This window comes from Natrix helvetica (genome assembly GCF_964273705.1).
Source record: "Natrix helvetica genome assembly, chromosome: 5".
Taxonomy (NCBI): domain Eukaryota; kingdom Metazoa; phylum Chordata; class Lepidosauria; order Squamata; family Natricidae; genus Natrix; species Natrix helvetica.
This window is the reverse complement of record NC_138551.1, coordinates 43,095,684-43,121,191: the sequence shown is the minus strand read 5'-3', so window position 1 is coordinate 43,121,191 and position 25,508 is coordinate 43,095,684. Positions and strand designations below refer to the sequence as shown.

At 37.5% G+C, this 25,508-nt stretch overlaps 1 protein-coding gene across 4 annotated transcripts in view; it reads right to left on the bottom strand.

The window, feature by feature from the left end:
- Positions 1-25,508, bottom strand: part of EPHB1 (EPH receptor B1) — a 402,482-nt gene that overhangs the window by 252,393 nt on the left and 124,581 nt on the right. For 3 of the 4 annotated variants that reach the window (XM_081956413.1, XM_081956414.1, XM_081956415.1), the window contains exon 3: positions 7,431-8,112. In XM_081956413.1, coding sequence (XP_081812539.1) covers positions 7,431-8,112 — 682 coding nt within the window. Of the gene's footprint in view, positions 1-7,430; positions 8,113-22,744; positions 22,863-25,508 lie in introns of those variants that run through there. The other variant, XM_081956416.1, reaches the window with a different exon arrangement.

Below are 25,508 nucleotides of genomic sequence, written 5' to 3'. Positions count from 1 at the left end.
TCAAAGAGACAAACTATAAGTAAAGCCATGAGGCATAAAGAAAAATTTGAGCAATCTTAATATAAATTCAGAAAGCAGTGACAGAAGAGAATAAATCATATAATTTCCATATTTATACATCCAGCTCCCTCTGAGGATTCCAGCAGGCAGTATCAAATTGACAGCACGCATGGCAAGGCCCAAAATAAGAGAAAGTTCCAATTAAGAGAAAGAATCAGAGTGTTGTTCCCAGAGTTCCATTTAAATCAGAACCCATCAAAGCTTGTTCTGATTCCTGCAGCTTTGCTCAAGAAATAATGAGAAAGATGAAAGAGGGCCAGCCAGCCAAAGCAATCCCGCACAATCCTTTGAAGCCAGGAAATCACAAATCTTACTTTGGAGAGTTTGTGTTTATGTAGCAGCTGTTGTTTGGTCCTCTTCGAAAGAATGATCTGCGGTTTGGTTGTTGTTGTTTTAATGCCCTTTCTTTGCCACAGTCCCTGTACTTTACTGTCAATAAACCGTCAGGCTTTAGGAAAAGCAGTATAGCAAAGAAATTGTATTGTGACCAGGAAGACCCAGATTCAAGTCCAATCTTAGCCACAGAAGCTGTATGGATGACTTTGAACCAGTCATTCTGTCTCAAAAGATAGCTCAAAACTGAAGATAGCTTAAATGAAGACGACCATGGCAAAATGAATAGCCAACAAGTGCATTTGCTCTTCTTAATTCCTCTCCTTACAAAGAGACCACAAAACAGTGGTCTCAAGAAAGTTTAAAGCTTTGGCAGGTGAAGGAATAACATTTTACCTCAATTGTTGTCAGTACCTTCAAAGAAGACAATGATGTCTTAATATCTAAAAGGGATATAGAAATAATAAACTAAAAGTTGCCTTGGATGATTTTTCTAAATTGGATTGACAAAAAAGCCTTGTTAACGCTTAAAATCTTTTGTGAGAAGGGACAAAGGAAAAATGAAAATAAAATTTTGGGACACCCAAATTTGAAGGCACCAAAGGTCAAGTTTGTTCGAAATAAAAGAAGGAATATAAAGTTGATTTATATGATCAAGGTTAAAATAGATGTGTTATCATCTCTGGTAATACTTAATAGATTTGCTGATCATGGCTGAAAAGATAAAGCTTTAAAGATTTGTTGATAGATAAGAGATGGTAAATAATCATTTGTTTTATTTTTAGGGAAGGTGATACATCACTAAAATTGTGATGAAGGAAGAACTCATTTTTTTTATTTACTATATTCATATTTTTTTATTTTTTTCCTATTTTTTCTGCATTGTTTTATTCTTTTATGTTTTTAGTTTACATTAGCTTTTTGTAATGTTTAATAACATTACTATTAAATAAAGTCGGTCCAAGCTAACTAGATCCATTATTTATTTTAAAAACCTCTTCAATGACATAACCATGTGTAAATCTAAGCACTTTAAAGTCAAGAGATATATTCAAGCAGCATTTTTAAAAAGGCAAGTGGAATGTAAATTAAATTAATGAATACAAACAAATAGAAAATGTGACAAAAACTGTCCATGTAGTATATCCAGACAACATTGTGTTCAAGGTCCAAGGCTGGATGCATTTGTAAGACTATTTAAGGATATTCTCATGAGCGTTAAATACCACCATAAATTATGAACAAACTATATCTACCATCAAAGGATGGATACCATTGTTTGATTGGCTTTCTCTCATGTTTATGCACTGTGGAGGAATTTACATCAGGTAATAAGAAGGAGAAAAAGGAGAAATAGTTGGTCAGTCAAGGGAAAACAGAAACTAAGACAGAGACTCAGAAGTTTGTAATCCTTAGCAGGAGCAGACAGGTTTTGGACATGCTTTTATTCTACCGTCCTACAATAAAAACATTCCAAGAACCCCTGTCATGGCTGTTTCTAGAGCTGGCTTAGTCAAAGGCTGATAAACTTTCATCTTGACTTCCCCCCTTCTCTATTCATGAAAAAATATCTGGTTTCATCTAGCATTTTATCTATGCAGGTGGCCAAATTCTGTAGATCTCACTTAAAAATACTTCAATTGCTACTTCACCAAATGATACATCCTGCCTGTTAAAGATGAGTGACATATCAGAAAACAAACATCTGTGGTAAACTTAGTGTGAGACTTTTGATACATTTCTTATTTAAGAACTAAACAATCAGATAACAAAGTCCCTACCTATTCCATGGTTAGCCTAATCTACAGGACCCAGTGTTTTCTCTACTTAGTCCAATGCTATTTCTTGCCTCACTAATCTATTTCATTCTGTAGCATTGTGAACATTTTGCTATTACAGATTTGGAAACTGTAAGAAAACAAGGAATTAGTATATAATTGCATTCAAAAGATAGAAATAAAATAAATTGACAGAAGAGTTAAGTATTCATACTTGGGTTACAGCTCCAATGCAGAAAGAGATACGCAAATGTCTTCTTAAACATGGGTAAGGTTAAAGGTGTTAGATTCTCTTCCAAAGATATGTGAACCAACCATAGGTTAAACTAACAATAACAGATATTAGTTCTGCTACCTGAAACATTAATGCAGTGGAAAATGAAAAGAATAACCAAAGAAAATACACTGAGGAACATACTGTTAATGAGACACACCCTGGCCTAGTGATTTACATAAGCAAAGCTTTGTCTATCAGCTTCCCTTTTGATTCTGCCAGAATTCTGATCATCATCCATTCCTGGAAATGTAAATTCAGAATCAGAATCAGAATAAAGCTGGAAGGGACCTTGGAGGTCTTCTAGTCCAGACCCCTGCTCAAGCAGGAGATCCTATATCATTTCAGACAGTGACTGTCCAGTGTCCATTGTCCATTATGTTCCATTCCATCTTCAGAATGGCAAATCTCTTCTGTTCATACAATAAAACAGATCCCATTTCCCATTTTGTCATAATTAGCAGTTGAAAAGCTAACATGAGGCTCCCCCCAATCTGATGCCCTCCAGTTGTTTATGAATTTCAATTCCCACAATCCTTTTCCAGCACATCAGTGGCCTGTGCTGATTAGGTGATTATGACAGCAATCATGCAACATGGCTGAAAAATGCCAAGTAATGTGATTTTTATTAGTTTTTAGTTTTTCTACGGGAAACGCATTTAGAAATCTTAAATGAATTATAGTCCCACACAGGTATATATATATTTGTTCCTCTACATATGCAAAACAGCAAGTTTGCTGGAATTGCTGCAGCATTAGGTGGGCATTTTTTCATGTTATCAAGAAAGTTTAGGTCAAAATGACCAAAATGAGAAAGTAATATAGAATCCTTTTCATAGATAGCTGAGGTATAGCTTTTTGTAGTATTCACAAAAAGTGAAATTTTACATTCCAAAACATTTTTTTTTACAAAATGTAATAGAGGGAAAGTGCTCAATTATTGTAGTCTTCTACAGGAAGTGTACTTTCATGGGAATACTTTAGTTTTCATGCAATCTATGAGCAGGTTATAGTAGCTCCCTTTCAAACATTTATTTAACACCAAAACTTAAAAGATATTTCAGAATGTATTCCAGATACACCAAATCTTAATGATATTCTAGAATGTGGGATCTGAATGTCTCTGTTTTATTATGCAAAACAATTTCCATAATTTAATTAAAGTGATGAGATATAAGCTATGTTGCATAGTTGATATACTGTATGTGTATATTTATGACTAGCACAGATTTTAGTCTGCAAGATTTTCCCCTGGAAAACAGTGTAATTATTTTCAAGAAATAATGTTTCTACCAACGTAATTCTAGTATCAAAATGACAGCTCTCATTGAAGACTTCCTAGTGAAATCGGCTTTAGTTGACACTGACTGTTTGTTTTGGATCTACTGAAACTCACTAAATTCCATATTTTTAAAGTAAACTCAAAGAATAAAAACATTGATCAGAATTTTAATTATCATTGGTTCACTTGGTATGGTCAATCACAAAGGGTTATAGAAGTTGTAGTCAGAAACACCTGATGGGTAGCACTGCCTGCTCCATTACTGTGTAGAAATTTTTTGCGGAAGCATAAAATCCTTCTATTCCATTTTCTCTTCTATCATCTTTCCTTCTCACATTATTCATATTTAATCTTTCTATGTTGTAATTTGGTTTCAATTTATTTCAGCACCTGCTCATGAAGCCACTAGATGGTGGGCACGATAATGGCCATCAATTACATTTTAATGCCCTTTTATGACTGTGATACATTTCCAGTGATAGATGAAGAACCATCAACTGTTATTTTACTGTTTTTATTTCAGTGCACAGTAACTTGCAAGAGTCCACATCACTCGTTTGATTAAATCCAATAAACAGTTAGAGGCTCTGTAGTATGAATCGCCTTTATTTTCTGTTCAGTCATAGATCAACTGCACATTGATATGCCTTCCAGATATGTTAGAATAAATCTTCGGCATTTTCAGCTAGCATTGCAAATCCAGTTTAAGGGAACTGTATCTTAATGCATTTCAAAGCTGGAGAAGGATGATGTGTAAATTGAAAACCAGTTTCTACAGATTAATTTCCAGAGCTGCACAGAGCTTCAGAAATAATTTGCAAAGGTTTTTCTGGAGTGCACAGGACAAAAACTGTAGCATCTGTCTGCAGCTCTTTAAAGCACCCAGATCTTTGCTCAAGGTTGCTTGCTGCCTTTTGTAGCTGTCATATGATCAGGGAAATAGCGTGGCTGTTTTAAAGAGGTGCATAAGATATAACATTCACAAACCACATACTCTGAAATACTGTTTTGGTACCAAGTTCAAAGCACTGCATATCTGTATTATTTTCCTCCGATATTATTTTCAGATGACAAACAAAGCACAAGCAGCTAAGCATTCTTTATAAAACATATTTTAAAAGCCAAGTAATATTCTTTTCTATTATAAGTTTTTTGTCGGCAGAAAGTTATTTGGAAGATACTTTTAAAGTGTGAATGGGAATATAAGGTCAAATGACTTTTTACAGTGTGTTGCACATATGGTAGCATATAACTTTTGCAAGTTGAAGTATTTAGTAAACATTTATAGGCCTTTCTCTCAGCTTTTCATATACAAATACTGTATGTCTTATGAAAAATGAGTCTTCAAATCAGTGTGTGTTGGGGACCTAACCAGTAACTGACTGCTATTTAATATAATCCATAGTTTAATGAAAAGAAGAACTAAGGGAGACATGATAGCAGTGTTCCAATATCTCAGGGGTTGCCACAAAGAAGAGGGAGTCAAACTATTCTCCAAGGCACCTGATGATAGAACAAGAAGCAATAGGTGGAAACTAATCAAGGAGAGAAGTAACTTAGAACTGAAGAGAAATTTCCTGACAGTTAGAACAATTAATCAGTGGAACAGCTTGCCTCCAGAACTTGTGAGTGCCCCAACACTGGAAGTCTTTAAGAAGATGTTGGACAGCCATTTGTCTGGAATGGTGTAGGGTTTCCTGCCTAAGCAGGGGGTTGGACTAGAAGACCTCCAAGGTCCCTTCCAACTCTGCTATTGTATTGTATTTATAGACATGACACATAGCACAGCTCTCCCTTCCCAATGAACCATTCCCGGTATGTGGTTTCACACCTACAAAATCTAACTGAATCATGCTGATCTCCATACTCCACCCACAAGCACAGCTTATGTTTGATCATGTTGATGACTTAATTACCAAATCATCAAAGGAGAAAACAGAAAGGGCATGGATTTTCATTTCAGCCTATCTTTCTAATGTCCCCATCTCTGACAATACTTTGGCTTAAAGGAATGAAATATTTGGCTCCACTCACACAAAAGGAGAACAATCAGTTACAACAGTTAAGATCAGTTACAACAGTTAAGACAGCCTCGTTAGTTTAGGTTTAATTAAAATACATCCTCTCTCTATTGAGGGGTTCATAGCTAAGCTAATATCTGGGCATCAGATTTAGAGAAAGGAAAAGATCTTTTTCTCTCTTTCTTTACTGAGTAAGAAAGGGAAACAGCTATTTACAGAATGGCCAGCATCAAGCAAGCTGTCGAGGTTCTTCCTGACACAATTCTCTTCACATGTCATGAAAATGCCACTGGATCAGATATTTCTCCCCTATTTATACATGCTACCATTTCCCATTTGTAAATATTGGTTATCACAAACTGGACCCCCATTAACTAACCAGACATTTTTATAAGGTTGTACACAGAAAATTATTAGCTGGCAAGGGAAGCAGCAGAGCTAGAGTATTAATCATTCACAGCTCCATTTTAATTCATCCAACCACACAGAAGTTGTTCATTTTATCTAAATCAATCTTCCTCCCATTTAATGCATTAAACTGCAGTTCCTATCAGTTCAAGGCAGCATGACCACGGATAGTGGGAGTCATTGTCCTATTCATCTCAGACAGGAACACTGGGAACAGGGAGGGAAAGGCTGCTATAGATAATCACTGCACAAACTTCAGGATTGGTATAACATATGACTAGGTGGTTGTGTTCTGAGCTGAAGCAACATCTTCAACACCTGGAGGATAAAAAAAGAAAGCAAATATATATGCTGAAGTGCTTCTACCTATATTGGGCTGACTGAAATTCATCCATAAAAGAAAAAAGAGTGAAAGGCAGACTGTTCTGGCACTCAGATCCCTAAGAAAATATGACTAACACCAAAATTGCAATTATCTTGGCAACAGCTCATACCAATTGTGTTTATTCAGGCATGTTAATTTTCCATTTTTCCCAGTTAAATAATTCATTGGATTTTGTTCTCTTTTTAAACTGTATTTTTACACTATCTAGTTATCTACAAGGGCAATTTGTTTTAAAACAACTAACTGCAAGGTAGCAACTGCCACTGATCAACATATACTGTACTATTGTGCCCGAGTATTGTGCCCCTTTGCCTTCTTTAGCACAAGGAAGCTAAAGTCTATGTCAGCAATCCTTACTGTAAGAGAAGCAGGCATTGAGAAGACTCATATCATATCTACAGTTATCACAAATAAAGAAAGCTCTGTCAGTTTGCAATTTCTTAAGTAACCACATGATGTGGGCCTTCACAACATAGAGCTAATAAGTGTTCTTCTACTGGCAAGTCCCCTCAGTCAAAGAATGTTGACTGGTGGAGTCTAGGAAGAGGATCTTCTCTACTGCTGCTCTTGCATTGTGGAACATCTTGTCCACTGAGGTGAGGAAAGCCCCCAATATGTTGGCCTTCTACAAAGGGGTCAAAACCTGGCTGTGTGGCGTTGCGTGAGGGACACAAAGGCCCACACAATTGTGGGGCTGGCTAGTCCCATGGGACCCTCCCTGCCTGCGTTAACAACAGCTAACCCTCCATCTTGGAGTGTTTCACCCCTGGAAATTTTAAAATTTTTATTTTTATAATTTTAAAACTTTTCAATCTTAAATAAATTTTGATTTTAATATCTTTAGTTGACCAGGCAATGGCCATCAGACAATAGCAAATCATCATCTTACCTTTACAGGCCACATTGTTGTCAGGCTCATATCCAGCCTTGCAAGTACAGCAGCCAATGGGAACCATCCATTCCCCATCACCATTGCAGTACAATTTAATGGGCACATCCACCTCCTCGGCATTGGGAATGCACGTACCTCGTGCAATCACTAAGGAAGTACTTTCTGCTCCTGTCATGGTCTCTGGAAAGCTGGCAAAATTTTGCACCACACTTGGGCATTTCTTAAAGAAGACCCTTACAGACAGCAATGACATGCATGCCCCATAATCCTGAAAGGCAAGGTAAAAGCCATTCCGATTGAGGGGCCCAAAGCTCCTCACCTCTGTGTTCACCTTCATTAACCTGCCACCAAAGTCCACCTGAGAGAAGCTCTCATCTGCAGCAATAGTGTCCACCTTGAGGTAGGGGGCTTCTGTCCAGAAAGCTGACTTCTTGGTGGCAATAACAGAGTCTGTTTCATAGTAATATAGGTTGAAAGTTTCCTTACAGGAACCAGGAACATTGGGAAGGCTGCTACAGTCCCGTACAGTGAAGCGCATTTCTGTATAAATACGGTGTGCACCATGTCGATTTATGAAGGTGGTAAGTAACCAATTGTTCTGGTTGGGTTCAAAGACGTTGCAAACTTGGTAAGTACGTATTGTGTTGAGGTTCTCATCGTAGCCACTGACTTCCTCCCACTGTATGGAACAAATAAGAAAGGGGGAAATCAGGCAATTAAACAGGATGAAAAGAAGGAAACACAGGGATGGCACTTTAACTTGGAGAATTATTACTTACAACAAGATAGCTGGGATGTACAGCCTTAGAGGAGTGTTAAAGCTTTACAATCAGTTGGACAAATGTGTGCAATGTTGCTGTTGTTAGGGCCTATTCCAGGGTTTATGAGCTTGGAATCAGCGAATAAAAATTAAAACAAGTAAACTAAGATGATTCCCAGCTAACAGAAAGAAAGAAAAAAGTTTACATGTATGAATGTATGCATAAAGACAGAGAAAGCCACAGTGGCCTCACAAAATGAATACAAATTTAGTATTTATTGTTAAAGCTGATGTAACTCAAATGCATCTCTGACAGGTATTTTGACAAAATTAATAAATTTCAACTAGTTTTTGTTGCTCTGGTAAGCTGACCTCTTTTAACTCCCTAATTGACAGAACCACTTTAAGCTTGGCAGTTTTCTAAGAACACTTACCTTGAAAAGACCTGGCAACTTCAGTGCGTTTTTTTTTAAATGGGTTGGGACTGAATTCAATATGATTAACAAGATGATTTAAAGCATTTTTCTTTTGAAAATTAGTCTGTGATTTACTTGCTCCTTTGGATAAAAAGAATCTTAAAGTTGTAGTGAGATATCATTCAGAAATAGCATTTCTAAACCAGAAAAAAATACATACTAAATTTATTTATTATGAATCTTTATACTTTATATTTCAGCTTCATGATCCCAAGACAGGTCACACACCTTAGTAAGAAACTATGATTCTACATATGGCTTATTAAAGCAATTGCATATTTTTAGGCTTGTTCAGAAGAGACATACCGCCTGCAATCCACCACTGATGCAGTGGTGCAGGGAGTGGTGTGTGCTCCAAGAATATCACATGTCACATCTCTTCTTTGCAAGCTGCACTGTTGCCAGTTTGCTTCTGGGTACAATTCATGATGTTGGCTTTAATCTTTAAAGTCCTTTATGGCATGGGACCAGGTTATCTGAGGGAAAATCTCCATTATTATATCAGCCCATCCAGTGGTGGGTTCCGGAATGGGGCCAGGCATCCAGCACATGAATGCACACACACGTGCGCAGCCCATGCATGTGTCCTTCCCTCTTGTGATGCCTCTGCAATACTCCAGCTGCTCAGCAGAGCTTTGCACAGGCTCCATGTGCTCCATGCGCGGAAGTCCCGAAGAGCTCAAATACAGGTAAAGAGCTAGGGCGGGTAGGTGGGGCACTCTACTAGAATGGTACCCGGTGCACTGGGCAGGTACCAGTACGCCTGTACCGGGGCATACCGCCTGCAACCCACCACTGAGCCCATCCCATTAGATATGGCAGAGAGGGAATGCTTTGGGTCCTTCTGCTAGGGACCTACATTTAGTAGGACCATCACTGCTGTGACACCCACCTAGTGGAATACGCTGTTCCCCAACCCAAGGTTCAGTTAGCTGTATTCCTTTTGGTTTCCTCTACGTCCCTTAAGACAAAGTATGTCACCAGACCTGGGGATTCCAGGGAACCAGAAATATGGTCAGATGGCTATACTCCTGAGGTAGATAATGTTTCCATACCCTAGGTTGGTATATTTTTATTCTTAATTCTAACAATCTGAATCTTTGGCCTGGATTTTTTATATATTTCTATGAATGTTTTATAGATGCATTGTTTTATTGGATTATTGTACATCACCCAGAGTCACCCTTGTTGAGATAGGTGGCCATGTATATCTAATGAACAAATAAATAAATAAGTATATTCATTTCTATAGAATTTGCAAAGAAATAGCATAATAATCTCTTGCAGCCAAAACAGATATGTTTCTACTGTCGCCTTAAAGATTAATTGTTTATTATTCCAACAAATAACAGTTTCAGTCACCTTGTTGTTTCTACATGGGAGCTGATTCCACTCATCTAATAGGATTTACCTTGGATAATCTTTAAAATACCACAGAAGTCCTATTTGTTTTATCTTAGAGCAAGTACTGCATAATTTAACAGGATTTAAACAGAATTCTGACAGACTAGACAATATAAATTATATATTTACATAGCTTTGCATTATAAACTTTTAAATGTCTGACTAAAACTAATTTGATATCTAAAGCCTACTAATATTGGTGTCAAACTTTGTGCCTCAAAAGTCCCTCATCAAGAAATATGCCGTAGATTAGCACTTGACAGAGCAGCCGTGAAAATTTTGGAAAAGATATTCAGATGCTGTGATGAGTCCGCCCTCACAATGATCAGAGTAGTGCAAGCAATGCAAGCAAATAGAATTTCCTGTGTTGCTCTATGGCAGTGATGGCGAACCTATGGCACGCGTGCCACAGGTGGCACACGGAGCCATTTGTCAGGGCACGCGGGGCGCTGCCTTGTCAGCTGGCCAGCACGCATGCGCGCGCTAGCCAGCTGAATTCACCTTTTTAAAAGCCATTTTTCGCCTTCCCCAGGCTCCAGAGGCTTTATAGGAACCTGGGGAGGGCGAAAGAGCCTCCCCCCCCCCAGAGGCTTCTCTGAAGCCTTCGGAACACTTAAACCACCATCCGAGCAAACCGGAAGTGACTTCTGGGTTGCTCGGAGGGTCGTTTTAAGCGTTCCGAAGCCTTCAGGGACCGTCCGGAGACTTCCCTGACGCCTTCGGACCGCTTAAAACGACCCTCCAAGCAAACCGGAAGTCACTTCCGGTTTGCTCGGAGGGTGGTTTTAAGCATTCCGAAGGCTTCAGGGACGCCTCCGGACGGTCCCTGAAGGCTCCGGGGGGGGCGGGGAGGCTCTTTTCACCCTCCCCAGGCTCCTATAAAGTCTCTGGAGCCTGGGGAGGGCGAAAAAGCATGTAAAAATGGGGGGGTCGCGCGTTGTGCGCGCATGCGCACTGGGGGGGGTCGCACGTTGCATTATGGGTGCGGCACGCCCGCACACAACCCCTCTGCGTTCCCCCCACTTGTGGCACACGAGCCAAAAAAGGTTCGCCATCGCTGCTCTATGGAAGTGAAAGTTGGAAAGTAGTGTTGGAGAAGACTGCTGGGAACATCATAGATAGCCAAATGGATCATCAAACAAACCAGAGTTATATATCTAAGCGATCACCCAAAATATACTTGGTTGCCTATAATCAATTAAAATTACAGTTGTCCTTGCTCCTTAGGATAACAAAATAAAAATGCTGGATGAGACCAAAGCCCTGCCTACATACTGTAAATATGACAAGCCTACAAGCAGGGTATTTGTATAAGAACACTTTCATATTCAAAGTTACATTGATAGAATAAAAATACTATCTCTCTGGCACTTTGTATCGCTGACACAATGCAGCTGCCCTAAGGGTTTCAATTAAGAATGTCGAGGTGGGGCCAAATTACTTGTCGCAGTCCTTTTGTTTTAGGAAACGTTTTTCTTCAGCAAAGCAGTACAGCTGCTCATACTTAGAAGTGAGAGTACTTTTCTTCATCCAGGTACCTGGGATGAATACTTTGATCCAAAGCTTTGCGGAGTGCTAATTAACATATTAAGAGGTCTGTCCTGCTTACATTAATCTGATTTTATTTTACATCCATGCCATTTAGTAGCAATCATCATATGAACAGCAAGTGTGTTACTGTGCGTTATGTAAAGAAATGCATTTTTTTTTTGCTGCTTTGCATCATTCATATTTCATCTTCACTGGATGCTCCTGGGATGTGAAAAATTGTAGGGAAATGGGAAAAGTAATAGAGGGGAAAGTAGACATGTACAATTGTAAGAGAGAAGATGAATCTGCTGGCAATTTATCTCATAAATAGTAACTCAGCCTAAGTGGAAAGAAATCTGAGAAGAAGCATTTCAAATCATTCAAGGAAATGCTACCATAATAAACTCACTATAAACGTAAAAAAATCCTCTTCCAGTTTCCAAGATTGTGTATTGGTATTGTAAATATCTCACTGAAGTCTATGTGGTGCTTCCTTCCTTGCTCTTTCTTACCCAGCTGGGATCAACATCATTGTTATGAGAGAAAGAGAAAAAAAATATATGTCTGTTCATTTTCTTTACATCAAATTCGTATGTTTTTCAATATTCATCTCATCTTTTGGGGAATTGAGGTGTTGGCCTTTTCTATACATGATTTAAATATTTGCAATAAATTTTTGATCTTGAAACCCTTTCATTACTAATGCTTACTGTCTCCCGCCTTTCCTGTAAAATAAAATGTTTCCTCTTTAATGCAGCAAGTTTGCCGGTACAAAAGTATCATTTAGATCTTCCTGCTATTTCTTTCAATATCCATATGATGCATGATTCCACTCAGGTCACGATACAAACATAGCATAAGCCTTGCAGGACCAAAAGAGCAAGTCTGTGCATGGTGCAACAATACTTCAAGTTGTTGGAGGAGCAGGGATGTGGCATAGGGCATAGTTAGAGGAACCTTCCACTCTAGGCATTCCAGGAAAAACATTGCATGGCGCTATCCGAGGTGCTACTTTTTCTTTTAAATCAACTTTATTAGAACCTGTTCCAGAAGCCAACTTACTTGAAATTAGTCTAGGGATTCTGATTTCAGCTTGTTTGACATTGACCTAATTTATCTCATCAGGACCTCAAGTTCCTTTTTGTAACTTATTTCTTTCCGGGATCAGATTTGAAATCCATCTGAAACCACTATTTAGAAGAAGTTTCCTGGACAGATTGTTGAAGATATCTCAAAATGACAAAAACATTGGAAAAGAACTTTAACCTTTTCTTCTTCTGAATTTCTTCCACCTCCTTTTTATAGTTAGGAGTTTGTATTTTAATTTTTCTTGAAATTGAATGATGTTGTATTAAAAAGAACTTTAATACTGAACTTTCTGTGTATAACAGAAAATATAATGAATGTAATGAAAATATTTCATGCAACTTCATTTTCTTATGTATTTTATTCAATTTTTTATTGAATTCTGAATTTTTCATTGCATACTGCAAAATTTCAAACTAAATTGACAGAGATAAAATTGTCACTAACCTTAATTTGAAAAAGCCACTGGGTTCTTATCCTGGTTACATGTACATACAGTAAAGAAATACTGCAAAAGTACTACTACTACCTCTTGCATTTTGTGCATTTTTAGACCTTTTGCATGCAACAATAAATGTTTATGCCTCTATATATGCTAGCCTTTATGCTGCAAAAAGCTCTTTATTTCACTTACAACATATTAAAATTGCTGCCTCTGGGAAGGGATCAGTAAATTGATTTTAACCCACATATTTTAACAAAGAATAAAAAGCTTTAGAACATTGTCATTCAGATTATGCTATTTTGAAGGAAAATTCATACCTTCAAACCTTTCAGCTACAAAAAATTACTGAAAATAACATCTATTAAATACCATGTCGGCAACTTAAGAATGTTCTCCTTGTCTTCATCGACTAACATGCTGCAACATACATTTCTTGTTCTCCACAAATAATAATTGCATGGACATGGAGCTAGATCATTTCTGCAATCATATGTGGAATGTGGAAACAATACATTTAGCTGTGATCCACGTGTAATTTGAGGAAGAAGGAAAATGTTTTAGAACTTAATTGATGCATTGTTCCCCAGAAGATCCATCAAAACTCATTAGAGTATGACCACTTGCAAGTGAATTAATAATAATTAATTTAATAGTGGCTATTGTAACAATTAAGGAATAAAATGTATTGGGCTTATGACAATTTTTGAGGTTTGCAACCCAATCTACAAGCCATGCAAATTTGTTTACAGGGTTTGAGGATTGCAGTCAGAGTTTGACAGCAATTTTATATTGAAACCCTTAAATACTGTCAGGAATATGATGCATAATTCCAAAGTGCTCCAGTACCACTCAAGCATAAATTAATGTCTGCATTGCAGTATGTGATCAGAAAGATATTAATATTTTATGGACATGAAAGTACTACATATATAAGCAAAATGACATTACACAGACAAATTAAATTTAATGTGGTGGCAAGGGTGCGGATTATTACAGGCTGTGAAATGTACATGCTCAGGTGTAAAAGCTGGAAAACTAGTTACAACCAAAAAAATTTAAAAATGGACAAAGACTTGTCTTGAAAATGGTGGGAGAAAACTCTAATTTCAAACAGATAGACTCACATAAAGAAGAATGAGGAAAACATCTAATTAATAAAACTGGTATAAAACACTGCCAGCAGATTCATAAGTTCTTTTTGGTTCATTTAAAAAGTGAGTATTCCTAATTACTAATTCATTATGGTGGTACATAGCAAAAATACTGAAAATTGTCACAGTAGCCACCAATTAAACTATTTACTTCTTTCCTGAGCAAGGATAATAATTCTAATAAAAGGATTCTTTATGTATGAACAGTTTAAAAGGGTTTCAAAGACATATAGACATATCATTAGTCTGCATTCTCTGAGACGTTCAGCTGGGGATGAAGATATTCCTTCTAACTATTGCAAAAAGTTGTCTAAATAAATACATATTTTATCCATCAGTCAAAAGAAGGAAACAGAGTTCTATAGTACATAGGAAAACTTTATACCCTTTCTAAATAGCTCTCATTTTGCAACTGTTCTGTATTATCACTAAACCATTTCCTTGCAAATATATATGGAGATTCTCAGTCATCCAGATCATAGTTGTCTCAAAGGTGCTTTTTCAAGAGGAAACTGGAATTTCTTGTTTTTCTTTGAAGTGTTTCATTTCTCATCCAAGACCTTCTTCACTTCTGACTGGATGATGGGTAATAGAAGGATTTATAGTCCTTGCAAACAGCTGGTCATTTGCATTATTTTAGAGAGTCATTGAGACCACCTGGAGGTTTCTTTATGTTGCTAGGGTCATCTGAATAGTGCAAATAGGTGTAAAACCTTCTTGGAACTGTTGAAAGGACTGTGTTGTAGACTGGAGATAGATGATGGCATATTCCTTAAGAGAGGGCTGTTCAATTTTGACATAATAGCCTCTTTTACTCCTACTTCAAACCAGCAGTCCTCTCTGTACAAAATGTGGACTTTGCTGTCTTCAAGATTCTCATCTTGAAGCACAAACAGGAGTTATTAGAACCCTACACCACTGAGTTAAAGGCCTGCCTACCAGCAAACATGGGAAAGAAAAAGAACTAAAACACATTAAGGAAGCACTCAGAAAGTGTGGCTATCCCAAGTGGCCTTCATCAAATCTCAAAAAAGACCCAACAGGAGAACCTCCACAACAGACAAGTACAATAAACAAAGGAATTTTGTCATTCCATACATTGCAGGAATATTGGAAAACGTCAGAAGAATCTTCTGTCAACACAACATACATGAACACTTCAAATCCAAGACTATACTAAGGCAGAAGCTTGTCCACTCCAAAGATAAGAGACCCAGACACAAATTAGCAACATGCTATATGCAGTACAAGGCAGTGAGGGTCATGTGCAGATTAAGGAAACAAAGCCACCACTTCATAAACTGCATGGCACAACATAGGAGAATGAACCCATCAGGAGGACAAGAGTCAGCAGTCCATCTGAATTTAAAAGAAAATGGCCACTCTTTTGAAGACAGTAAACTCCACATTTTGGACATAGAAGACTGCTGTGTTTGAAAGAGGGGTCAAAGAGGCCATCTATGTCAAAATTGATCAGCTCAATAGAGAGGGAGGGATACAATATCATCTATCTCTGGTGCACAACACAGTTTTTTCAATAGTTCCAAGAAGCTCCAGAGGTGGGTTCCTCCTCAGACGAACCAATATTGGCGGTGATGGGAGGCTCCTGCCAAGCACGAGCACGAGCGAACTGCTAGTAAACTGGTTGCAACCTACCACTGGAAGGTGCCATACCCTTTTGCACCACTCAGGTGATCCTGATGACACAGATAAACCTCCAGGTGGCCTCAATAACTCTCTAAAAGAATTCAAAGTGCATGTTATCACTTTGGGCTTGCCTGGCACAGGGCCAGATTACTTGCAGAACTGCCTCCCTCCATGAATTCTGCCCTTTTCACCAGATTGCCATGAGATCCAATGTTCTTCTCTTACATAATGCCATATTTTGGGACTAAGGAGTTGTATTTAAAATGCACAATCATATAAGTTTTCTAGATAAAGACTAGATGTTGAGAGAAGCCAGAAGGAGGAACAGAGAGAAGATACCATTATTCGGCCATGTTCTGGGAATTAATTTGGGGAATCAACGTATTATCCGACCCACCACTTACGGCTCTAGAGTAACATGACAGAAAGATTTCTGAAACATTAGATGTTAAAACTAACCATTCAAAATGTATTACCACAGAAAGAGAACTAAAAATTAAATACGAAACATTGAACACTAAGCCTAAGTAAATACTTTTATTGTTCTAATTTTTATTAAGAAAGAATCTATTTTTTTCTCCTTTAAAGACATACACTTTTTTAGCAGAGAGTGAAACTGCTTTTATCTCTAGGATGTTTATTGTCTGAAAATATTTGCTATCCTTTTATCAGTATTTAAAGTGAGTAATAGCACTTGACTAAAAACTCAGTTATTCTTGTCTCATTGTACATCTTGAAAAGATTTTGATTAGTTTCAGTTTTCAAAAACTTTATTTTGCTGAGGCGACTGAAACAAGTATACAAGTATATACATAGGAATATTCAGAATTCAATAATTAAAATTTGAAATGTATATTGGAGCTTGTAATTCAAAATATATTTCAACCCCAATAGATGCTGTAAAACTGCTATTGTAATTACCTCTATTTGAGTTCTGCAAAAAATAACAATAACACAAATTTGTACTTCTATTAAGTAGCATTTTAATGTCAATTTATTTATACCTTCCACTCCCTGTCCTTTAGCCAGTTACCTATCCTCTTAACCATAACTGCTAAGAGTATTTAACTATTAATTTGCATAATTACATTTATGTAATGTTTGCTTGAAGACCTAACCTATGCTGTCAATGGAAAGTAGCATTTTTTAACAGACAAGTAGGATACAAAGTTGCATTCTATATTGGAGAGACTACAGGGATTTTATGAGAAGAACCAGAAAGTTATACCTTGGAAATGATAAAGAGATAAGGGCTGAGGATGAGAAAACACAGAGACAAGTATGATGGTATCCAAAGTCAGAATGAAGAAGAGAATATAAGAATAGAATTTTTTTTGATACAATGGAGTCTGGTGAACCCCCCAAAAAATAAATGAACATTTATGAATAATTAATTTAAATAAATTTTCTAAGGAATTATAGGTTCCAAATATTAAATAAATACAATAAATACAAACAATAAGGCAGATAAAAGAAAACATTATATTCCTATATCCCAGAAACTAAATACAGTATGGCAAAGACTGCAGGCTTAGCACTAGTACCTTAATACACACATGTATCTTGGATTTTGAAGGCCACCTAGTTCAAATATAGATGAAATTTGATTTTCATTTCATGTTTCTAGAATAATAATTATAACAAACGGGGAAAGCATGCCAATAGAAATAGCACTTAGACTTATTTTCTGCTTCATAGTGCTTTACAGCCCTTTCTAAGCAGTTTATAGAATCAGTATATTGCCCCGAACAATCTGGTCCTCATTGTACCAACCTTGAACTGGTCAGAATCAAACTGCTGGCAGAATTAGCCTGCAATATTGCATTCTGACACCTCACCACCATGGCTCCTGCCAAGCTCCCTACTATACTAAGAGTGGAATATAGGAGTGGTGAAGCACAACTGGGAACAAAGGAGCCATAACTTTACCACATATCGACACAAAGTATGCTGAGACTCATTTATTTTTTCAGAACTACTTTTTAAGACTACTAATCTTAAATTAAGAATTACTGATCTATATTTAATCTATCATCTAGATGGATATCTATATAATTATCCATCCATCTTATCAACACACACACAAAGAAAGAGAGGGGGGAGGGAGGGAGGGAGGGGAGAGAGAGGAGAGAGAGAGAGAGAGAGAAGAGAGAAGAGAGAAGAGAGAAGAGAGAAGAGAGGAGAGAGAGAGAGAGAGAGAGAGAGAGAGAGAGATTAGAATGATTTTGGGAAGTTACAAACCAATTAACAGTCCAAATAGATTTGAAACAATTAATTATAGGAATCCTTCCTGTTGGAAAAGGTTGTTGTTCTGAATTTTAAAAAAGCATGATAGATAAGACTTTAAATATTGGACATTAGAAGGAACTATCAGGAACTTCTAGATTAGAAATTTTCTTGAATGAAAATATCAATTAAAGAACATTTACACCTGACTTACTAATAACAAATGGAGCAAAATAGTTTAACACTGGATGTGTTGAAGGGTATTTTTGAACGGACTCATAAGTTAAATTTAAAAAAATGACAGGCTAAAAAAATGATATGAAAAAAGATTCTATACTGGATATAACAGTAGTTGATGTTGATGTTTTAATAACAACACTAGTGGACATCTTTAGAGATTCTCAATCATCCAGGACACAGTTGTCCCAAAGATGCTTTTCCAAAGGGCAACTGGACTTTCTTGTTATTTTTTTCTTTTTCACTTCTATCCAAGAGAATAGAAGTGCACTTCTGCACTGAACTAAATTGAGGAAGCTTCTTGGATGAGAAGCAAAGTGTTTTCAAGGTGGGGAGACCCCAAGAAAGTCCAGTTCCTCTTTGGAAAAGCATCTTTGGAAGCACTAGTGGACAGAACTAGTTAATGTTTTATCAAATAAAATGGATATGCAAATAAACCATTAGAATGACTTGACTAACTTTCCCATATTGGATTTACAAAAGAGATCTGCTAAAGTTTTGTAGGATTTGTGAGAACAAATGAAAAGAAATCAAGTTTTAGAACATTATTTCAAGGCATTAGAGCTCAAGATTTTTTAAAAGTAAAAGAGTAAATATAAACTTAGTTTATTTAATCAAAATTAAACTAAATATATTGCTCTAGGACAGTGGTTCTCAACCTTTCCAATCCTGTGACAGTTTAATACAGTTCCTCATGTTGTGGTGACCCCCAACCATAAAATTGGTGTCTCAGTTCCTAAGACAATCGAAAATATGTGTTTTGCGATGGTCTTAGGTGATCCCTGTGAAAGGGTCATTCGACCCCCAAAGGGGTCCGGATCCAAGGTTGAGAACCACTGCTCTAGGAACTCTCAATGAATTTTTACTGCCAGGATTAAAAATATGAGCTTGTAAGAGTTTATTTATAGATAAAAGATGGAATAAGAGAAGAAACGATCATTTATTGTATTTTAAGAGAAGTCAATAAGTTACTAAAATTGTTTATATTTTTTGGATGGAGGGGAAAGTCACCTCTATATATTTTTCTTTTTGTTTACTATATTCTTATTTTTCTTTCTCTTTTTATTTTGCGTAGTATTTTCTCTTTTAAACTTTTATTTTTCTCTAACTTGCATTAACTTTTATCTTTTTAATTATAATGTGAAGAAAGAAGAAATGAAATATGAAATGTTATGAGGAGGAAAAGAATGACAAGAAAGTGTGGTGTTAATGGAACAGCATTGTGCAGACAAAATAATCTGGAAGCAAAATAGCATCACCAGTCACACATTAAAATCCTACTCACGATATGTTGAATTTGTTGGCCCCTCAAGTCAGTTTTTGACTCCTAGCAATTGCCTGGAATAATCCTTGCAATTCTTTTTGCAAGATTTTTTGGGAAGAATTGCTTTTGGCACCATAAGCAATACCCATGGAATCAAATGTTGTATTTAAAAACATGAAAAATAAAAGAGATCTAAGATCAGGTGCCAGGTGAGCCATAAAAACAATATTATCAGTAGAACCAAGAAGCTGTGTTCATTTTAGAATTTGAACTCATTTTTTATTAAAAAGGTAAGAACAGCAGCTACTACACAATAACAATCAATCATGGCATGTAAAGGGTTGGAAGGACTTCAGAGGCAATTTGGTTCAATCCTCTGCATAGAACAGGAATCCACTATTATAGCATATAATTGGCTTCTGATTAGGTCTGAAGAAGCTACTTCATATCCAGAATTAACCAAGGACATAATACTCATTACCACAATGATGATGGATCTATTGCAAGAGTTTACAACTTGCTATTCTGTAACCACGTGCAGCCCATGAACCTTCTCTGTCCTAAAAATCCTTTGATCGTGCCTTGGAAGTTTAATGAGTTGATTGCATAGTTTCCTCAGTTTTGAGGTGGCAAATATATGAAACATAAAGTCCTACGGAATTTCTTTGGGTGGGGTTTTTTGTGTGCCTGCTTTGTTCTTGAAACCTTTGCTGCTTTCTGCTACACATCTGTAGTGACGTAGCATAGGTTTAGTGAGGAGCTTGATTAGTTGCTTGCATCTGACTAGGCAACATCATCAATGTTAGTGACTTTGGGGGTTGCTTCCTGCTTGTATATAACAGCTTACCCTGCCCTGGTAGGAGTATAGTTTTCTCTTTGGCAGTTTCCTTGGTTAAGGTATTGTTTTGTGCTTGACTGATATAAAACCTGGGAGAAAAAATGCAGGAGAGTAAGGCACTAATAGCAATGTTAGATCCATGGGAACTGTTTAGCAGATCTGTGTGAGGCAGCTAAGCTACCTTCGGTGATGTTTTACAACATGAAGGCAATGAAGTTCTCTTCTAGAGGGACTAAAACTTTATCATCCATTTCCAATAACAAGAAGATCCTTCTGTGCATGCACTGAGAATGTGCAGAAGCCTCTTCTGGCACTTCCATTAACTCACCCAGATGATAGTCTACCACTTAAACTTCACTTAGTAGAGTTGTGAAAAGGAAGAAATTAAACAAAGACTAATATAGACCCAGGAAAGATGTTCATTGTTTGTTTACTTTCCTCCTTCTTAATTATTTTTTAAAATAGAAAAAAAGATGCTTATCCATATGTGCATTTTCTTGGAAACCTTAAAATGCAGACAGATTCCGTTTGCTCTCAGATGTTCATGTGGAACTGCTTTTACAGACAGTCCTGTAAACTGCAAAATAGCACAATTTCTAAGTGTTCAATGGATTCTGGAGTAAGACACATCTTAACCCTTTCAAGGGACAAAAGTCCATTTAACTGCTCTATTGGCAGTTAAGCTCATACAGCATGGGGATGGGTTATACAGTCTTCTAACATTTTTCTCCTTGGTTCAAATCCTAGATCAATGGGAAACACATGGCAAAACACCTTTTCCCTTCACTGTTGCAGAGGAGGCCTTGTACTCTGCATTGCTGGTAGCATGGAAGTGAATAAGATGTGCCATAGTGCTCTCCATCGTTTTGATTTTGAAGACAAAAAGGTCCTTTGGGCATAATGTAGCCACTATCTGCAACTGCAGTGAAACAGAATCCATCTTTTCTTGGGTTCATAAGGCAGCTGGATAACAATAGCAACTGCTGCTTTAAGAAATTGCAGACTATGCAATGTTCACCCCTTACATTTCTCCAAAATTTCTTTTTGCACTCACATTCAAAGTGTTATACTGCCTTAAAGCTCAAATCTTGGATATATATACTTGTTAACTTCTACAGTTATTGCAAAACAAGATTGTCTGATTTTCATGGAAATTTATTCAATAAACCCACCGCATACTGTAATTGTAAGGCATTTCTGCTTGTGAATGCAACATTGTCTCTGGGTATTTCCTATGACAGCCTGGCAACACCCAAAATAAACTGGTGAGCAGATTCACATTTCAAGAATGAACAGAGTGGTGCACCTGTCCAAGAATAAGCATTTTAGCCTATTGTTTAACTGCTGTTATGACTTTTGTCTTTAATTAGACTGGTAACGTCCTTTGCAAACGCCACTGTCACTGATTTTCTTAATTAATTACCATACAAGAAAACTGCACATTATGGTAATCATGCTTTTAAAAAGCATGTTTAATTTCCCTTTTTTGTTTCAATAGGAAAGCAACTGAAAGGTTGGGTTTTTTTTTTTTTTTGCTACAGATATTGCTTAAGAATCTCGTGTCTGTTCTCTATTGAAACCTCCATTGCTATTCCTTACTCTCAAAGGTGTGATTCACTACGTCAGCTTCAGAAAGAAATAGAAGTCAGAGCATAGCTTAGGTGGAGAGCTGATACAGGGTTTAATTCAATTTGCCCTTTTCCTGCAAAATAAAGATATTCAAGTTACACCGGCTTTATCTTTTTTTTTTAAAGCTGCTTAAGGCATATAGAGCTTGGCTTTAAAAATGAACAGTTCATTGGAAAATAGTATTATTTCTTCATACCTCTGGATAGTTTATGCTATGAGAAAAAAAAATTCTTAAGAACTGCTAGTGAATGTTTGCAAGAGCCTAAGAGTTGTATCTGTATTTCTAAATGGCCATCTGGAAAGGCAGATAAAGGAAGAGCAAGAATAGATAAAAGTAGTAGTTGTATAAAATAAAGATACAACACAGATTGAGCAACAGGAGTCTGCTTCTCACTTTTGCCAAGCTGCCTGAATCAAAACTGGGAAGACAGGATCCAAATTGGAAGATGAATTTGAAAATGAGACTCAAGTAGAAAATGTGCATTTTAAAAAACTCAGGAGAAAGAACTAATATGACATGCACACATAAAGAAAAAATATGCTATATGAGGATCAAAGAAACCTGAATTTTATCACAAAGGGCTGCCACTTTTTTTGAAATATGCCAACATTAATTACCTGACTCTACCAAAGTATACTGCTAATCCACCTCATAGAACCAGCATTGGGCTATAGCAGACCTGGCATTTTACAGCCCACCGGTCACATCTGCCCCTTTGACTGTCCATGTCTGGCCCACATGAAGTCTATCAGAAAATAGAAATCAAATGTAAAACATAGCATGTAGCAACTAACCAAAAACATATAATTTACTGCTTTTTATGAAGCCAAAATTTAATATTGAGCAGTATTGAGTAGCCTGTTGGTTCAGCCCTCCACAGTAGTCCTAGGTTCTTGGGAAAATGCTTGGTCACTTCTGAGCTATAACATCATTGCACATATGTGTATAACAAACCCATGTAATCTGGGCTGAAGGCTGAAGGGAACTATAACACCCATTTGCATCTGGGAAATATGTTAGGCCATGATTTAACACTATATCATCAACAACAACCACCAGGGGAGGTACAGCCAAGATCTCTCTAATAGAAGAAGAGTTTAAATGTTACTAACATTGTAATTTTTGTTAGATTGTTCATTTTCTTCTATAGAAGCAATCTGTAGAAGCAATAATCTCAACAATCCCATCTATCTTTGGCAAGTGACCTGTCTTCTCCATGCCTCAGGGCCTATGATTTTTGGGGGGAGGGAGGACAGCCATTGAGACAGCTGCTTCTGCTGTGGATACTGTCACAATGATAAAGTCATTGTTCTGACAAGATTCCTTTAAATAATTCACAGAGAGTTAATAACTGAAGCAATGTTTCTCCTTTCTCTCTCTCTCTCTCTCTGTTGAGCTTTAAAACATTTCCAGATGGGAGATTTAAAAAAACTATAATGGACTGTTCCATCCCACAGTTCCCCTCCCATTCATTATGTAAAAAGGTAACTCAACAATAACACACATCCAGAAAATTTCAGAAGGAGAATTAGTGAAATAGAGTGGGAAGGAAAAGTATAAGAAAGCTTGGCTGGTAACCATGGCAGTATTAGCCAGTCTATTTAGCTGTCACTCTTCCAAAGATTCATATATGTCATTATCTCAATTGTCAAATAAATGCAGTCATTCCTAAAACTTTCATGTCTGGATTATAAGAATCCAGACAACTCACAAAATGCCAGAGAGAGATTCAGAAAACTTTGATGCATTCCTATAACCTAGATCTAGCATCTGTAGTCATTCCTCGGATGAAAAAAAAAGGGCCATTTTAGATCGCTCCTAAAACAAATATCTTAGGAATTTTTGAGGTTCACTGAAGTCACCTACCTCAGGAAATCATTTGACACCATAATATAAGCATCTGTAGAAAATCAGTGTTATCATAATTACAATACAACTGTGTTAACTTATGTATTTTCATCAGCCATCATTATTCAATCGTGTAATTTGTATGATAATATCAACCTCCTTCCCAATATTTATGTGCTCAATCTTCCATGCAATCTACAGCACAAGCCATCTTGACTCAAACTTCAAATTATATAATCATATAAATAGGTATATTCAATTGCACGGAAGACCAATTAGTTACAAATTTACTTTGGAAATGGGTAATCTGTTACGGCTTTCTATTATGTACACATCAGAGGTGGGTTCCTACTGGTTCGGACAGGTTCAGCTGAATAGGTAGTAACTTGGTGGCCTGGGTCGCTGGAACCGGCAGCAACCCAGGCCTGCCACGCCCCCGAACCAGTTTCCCAGTCGCTCGTCCCAACCTCCCCACTCAGTCACTCCTCACCTCCCAGGCAGATTCCCTGCCTAAGTGTCATGCCTGCCCTGCACCGCCACTGAGCTGCCATCTCCTCCTGCCTACAGGTAAGTATCACTAGCGCCCCTGACCCTGGAGCTTGCTCTCCCCCCATCATCCCCACCAGGCTCACAACCTTATCTTACCCCGCCCCTTCCAGGATTCCCACGAGCCCCAATTTGGCTCTTAGCAGGCTTCAGGCAGGCCTGCTAGGCCCAAAATAGGGTGTGGGGGGATAGGGGCCTCTGCACTCATTTTGGCTCCCTGTCAAAATGCCAAACTATTAGATCAACTGCTAAACTATTAAATCAACTTATATTTCCAATAAGCTGTCTTGGCTGTAGAGCAGAGATGTCAAACTCACTGCCCACGTGTTGGCCCCACCCACACTTGGTTTAGCGAAGGGGGAAAAGTCCTGATACATCACGTGATCTGCCATGATGATGCGAGTTTGACACCCCTGCTGAGAGCACATTCCTTGGTCTCTTCTTTATCAACCAGCAAGTCTCTGCTAAGGAAGGTGAGGCAGTTCTTTTCCTTACACTAGGTCTGTGATGGCTAACCTTTTTCTAAAGGTTTGCCAAAATCCCGATCTGTGCATGTGTGCACAACACTCCCCTCACGCATGTGCATACACCCCCATGTGGGGGGGGGAGTTTTCATTCTCTGGAGGCTTTCCTGCTGGAGCTAAGGGGTTCTGTTGCCGGCAAATATGGCTCTGCATGCCACCTGTGGTACAGGTGCCGTAGGTTTGCCATCACAGGACTAGGTCAATGTTTCTCAAACTTGGTAACTGGGAAATCCTGTGAATTGAAGTCCGCCTATATTAAAGATACCAAGTTTGAGAAACACTACTCTAGTTGCACTTTGTCTTCGCAGCTAGCATTCCATTATGAGGAATGGCTGTGCTCTCCAGCAGCGGGAGTGAGCTGGGCTTCTCTGAAAAATTAGGTGAGTTTTACAAACTTTGAACAGGAAGTTTGGCACCATATTTAAAATAAAATAAAAAAATCATATAGATGCTGGATAGCAAA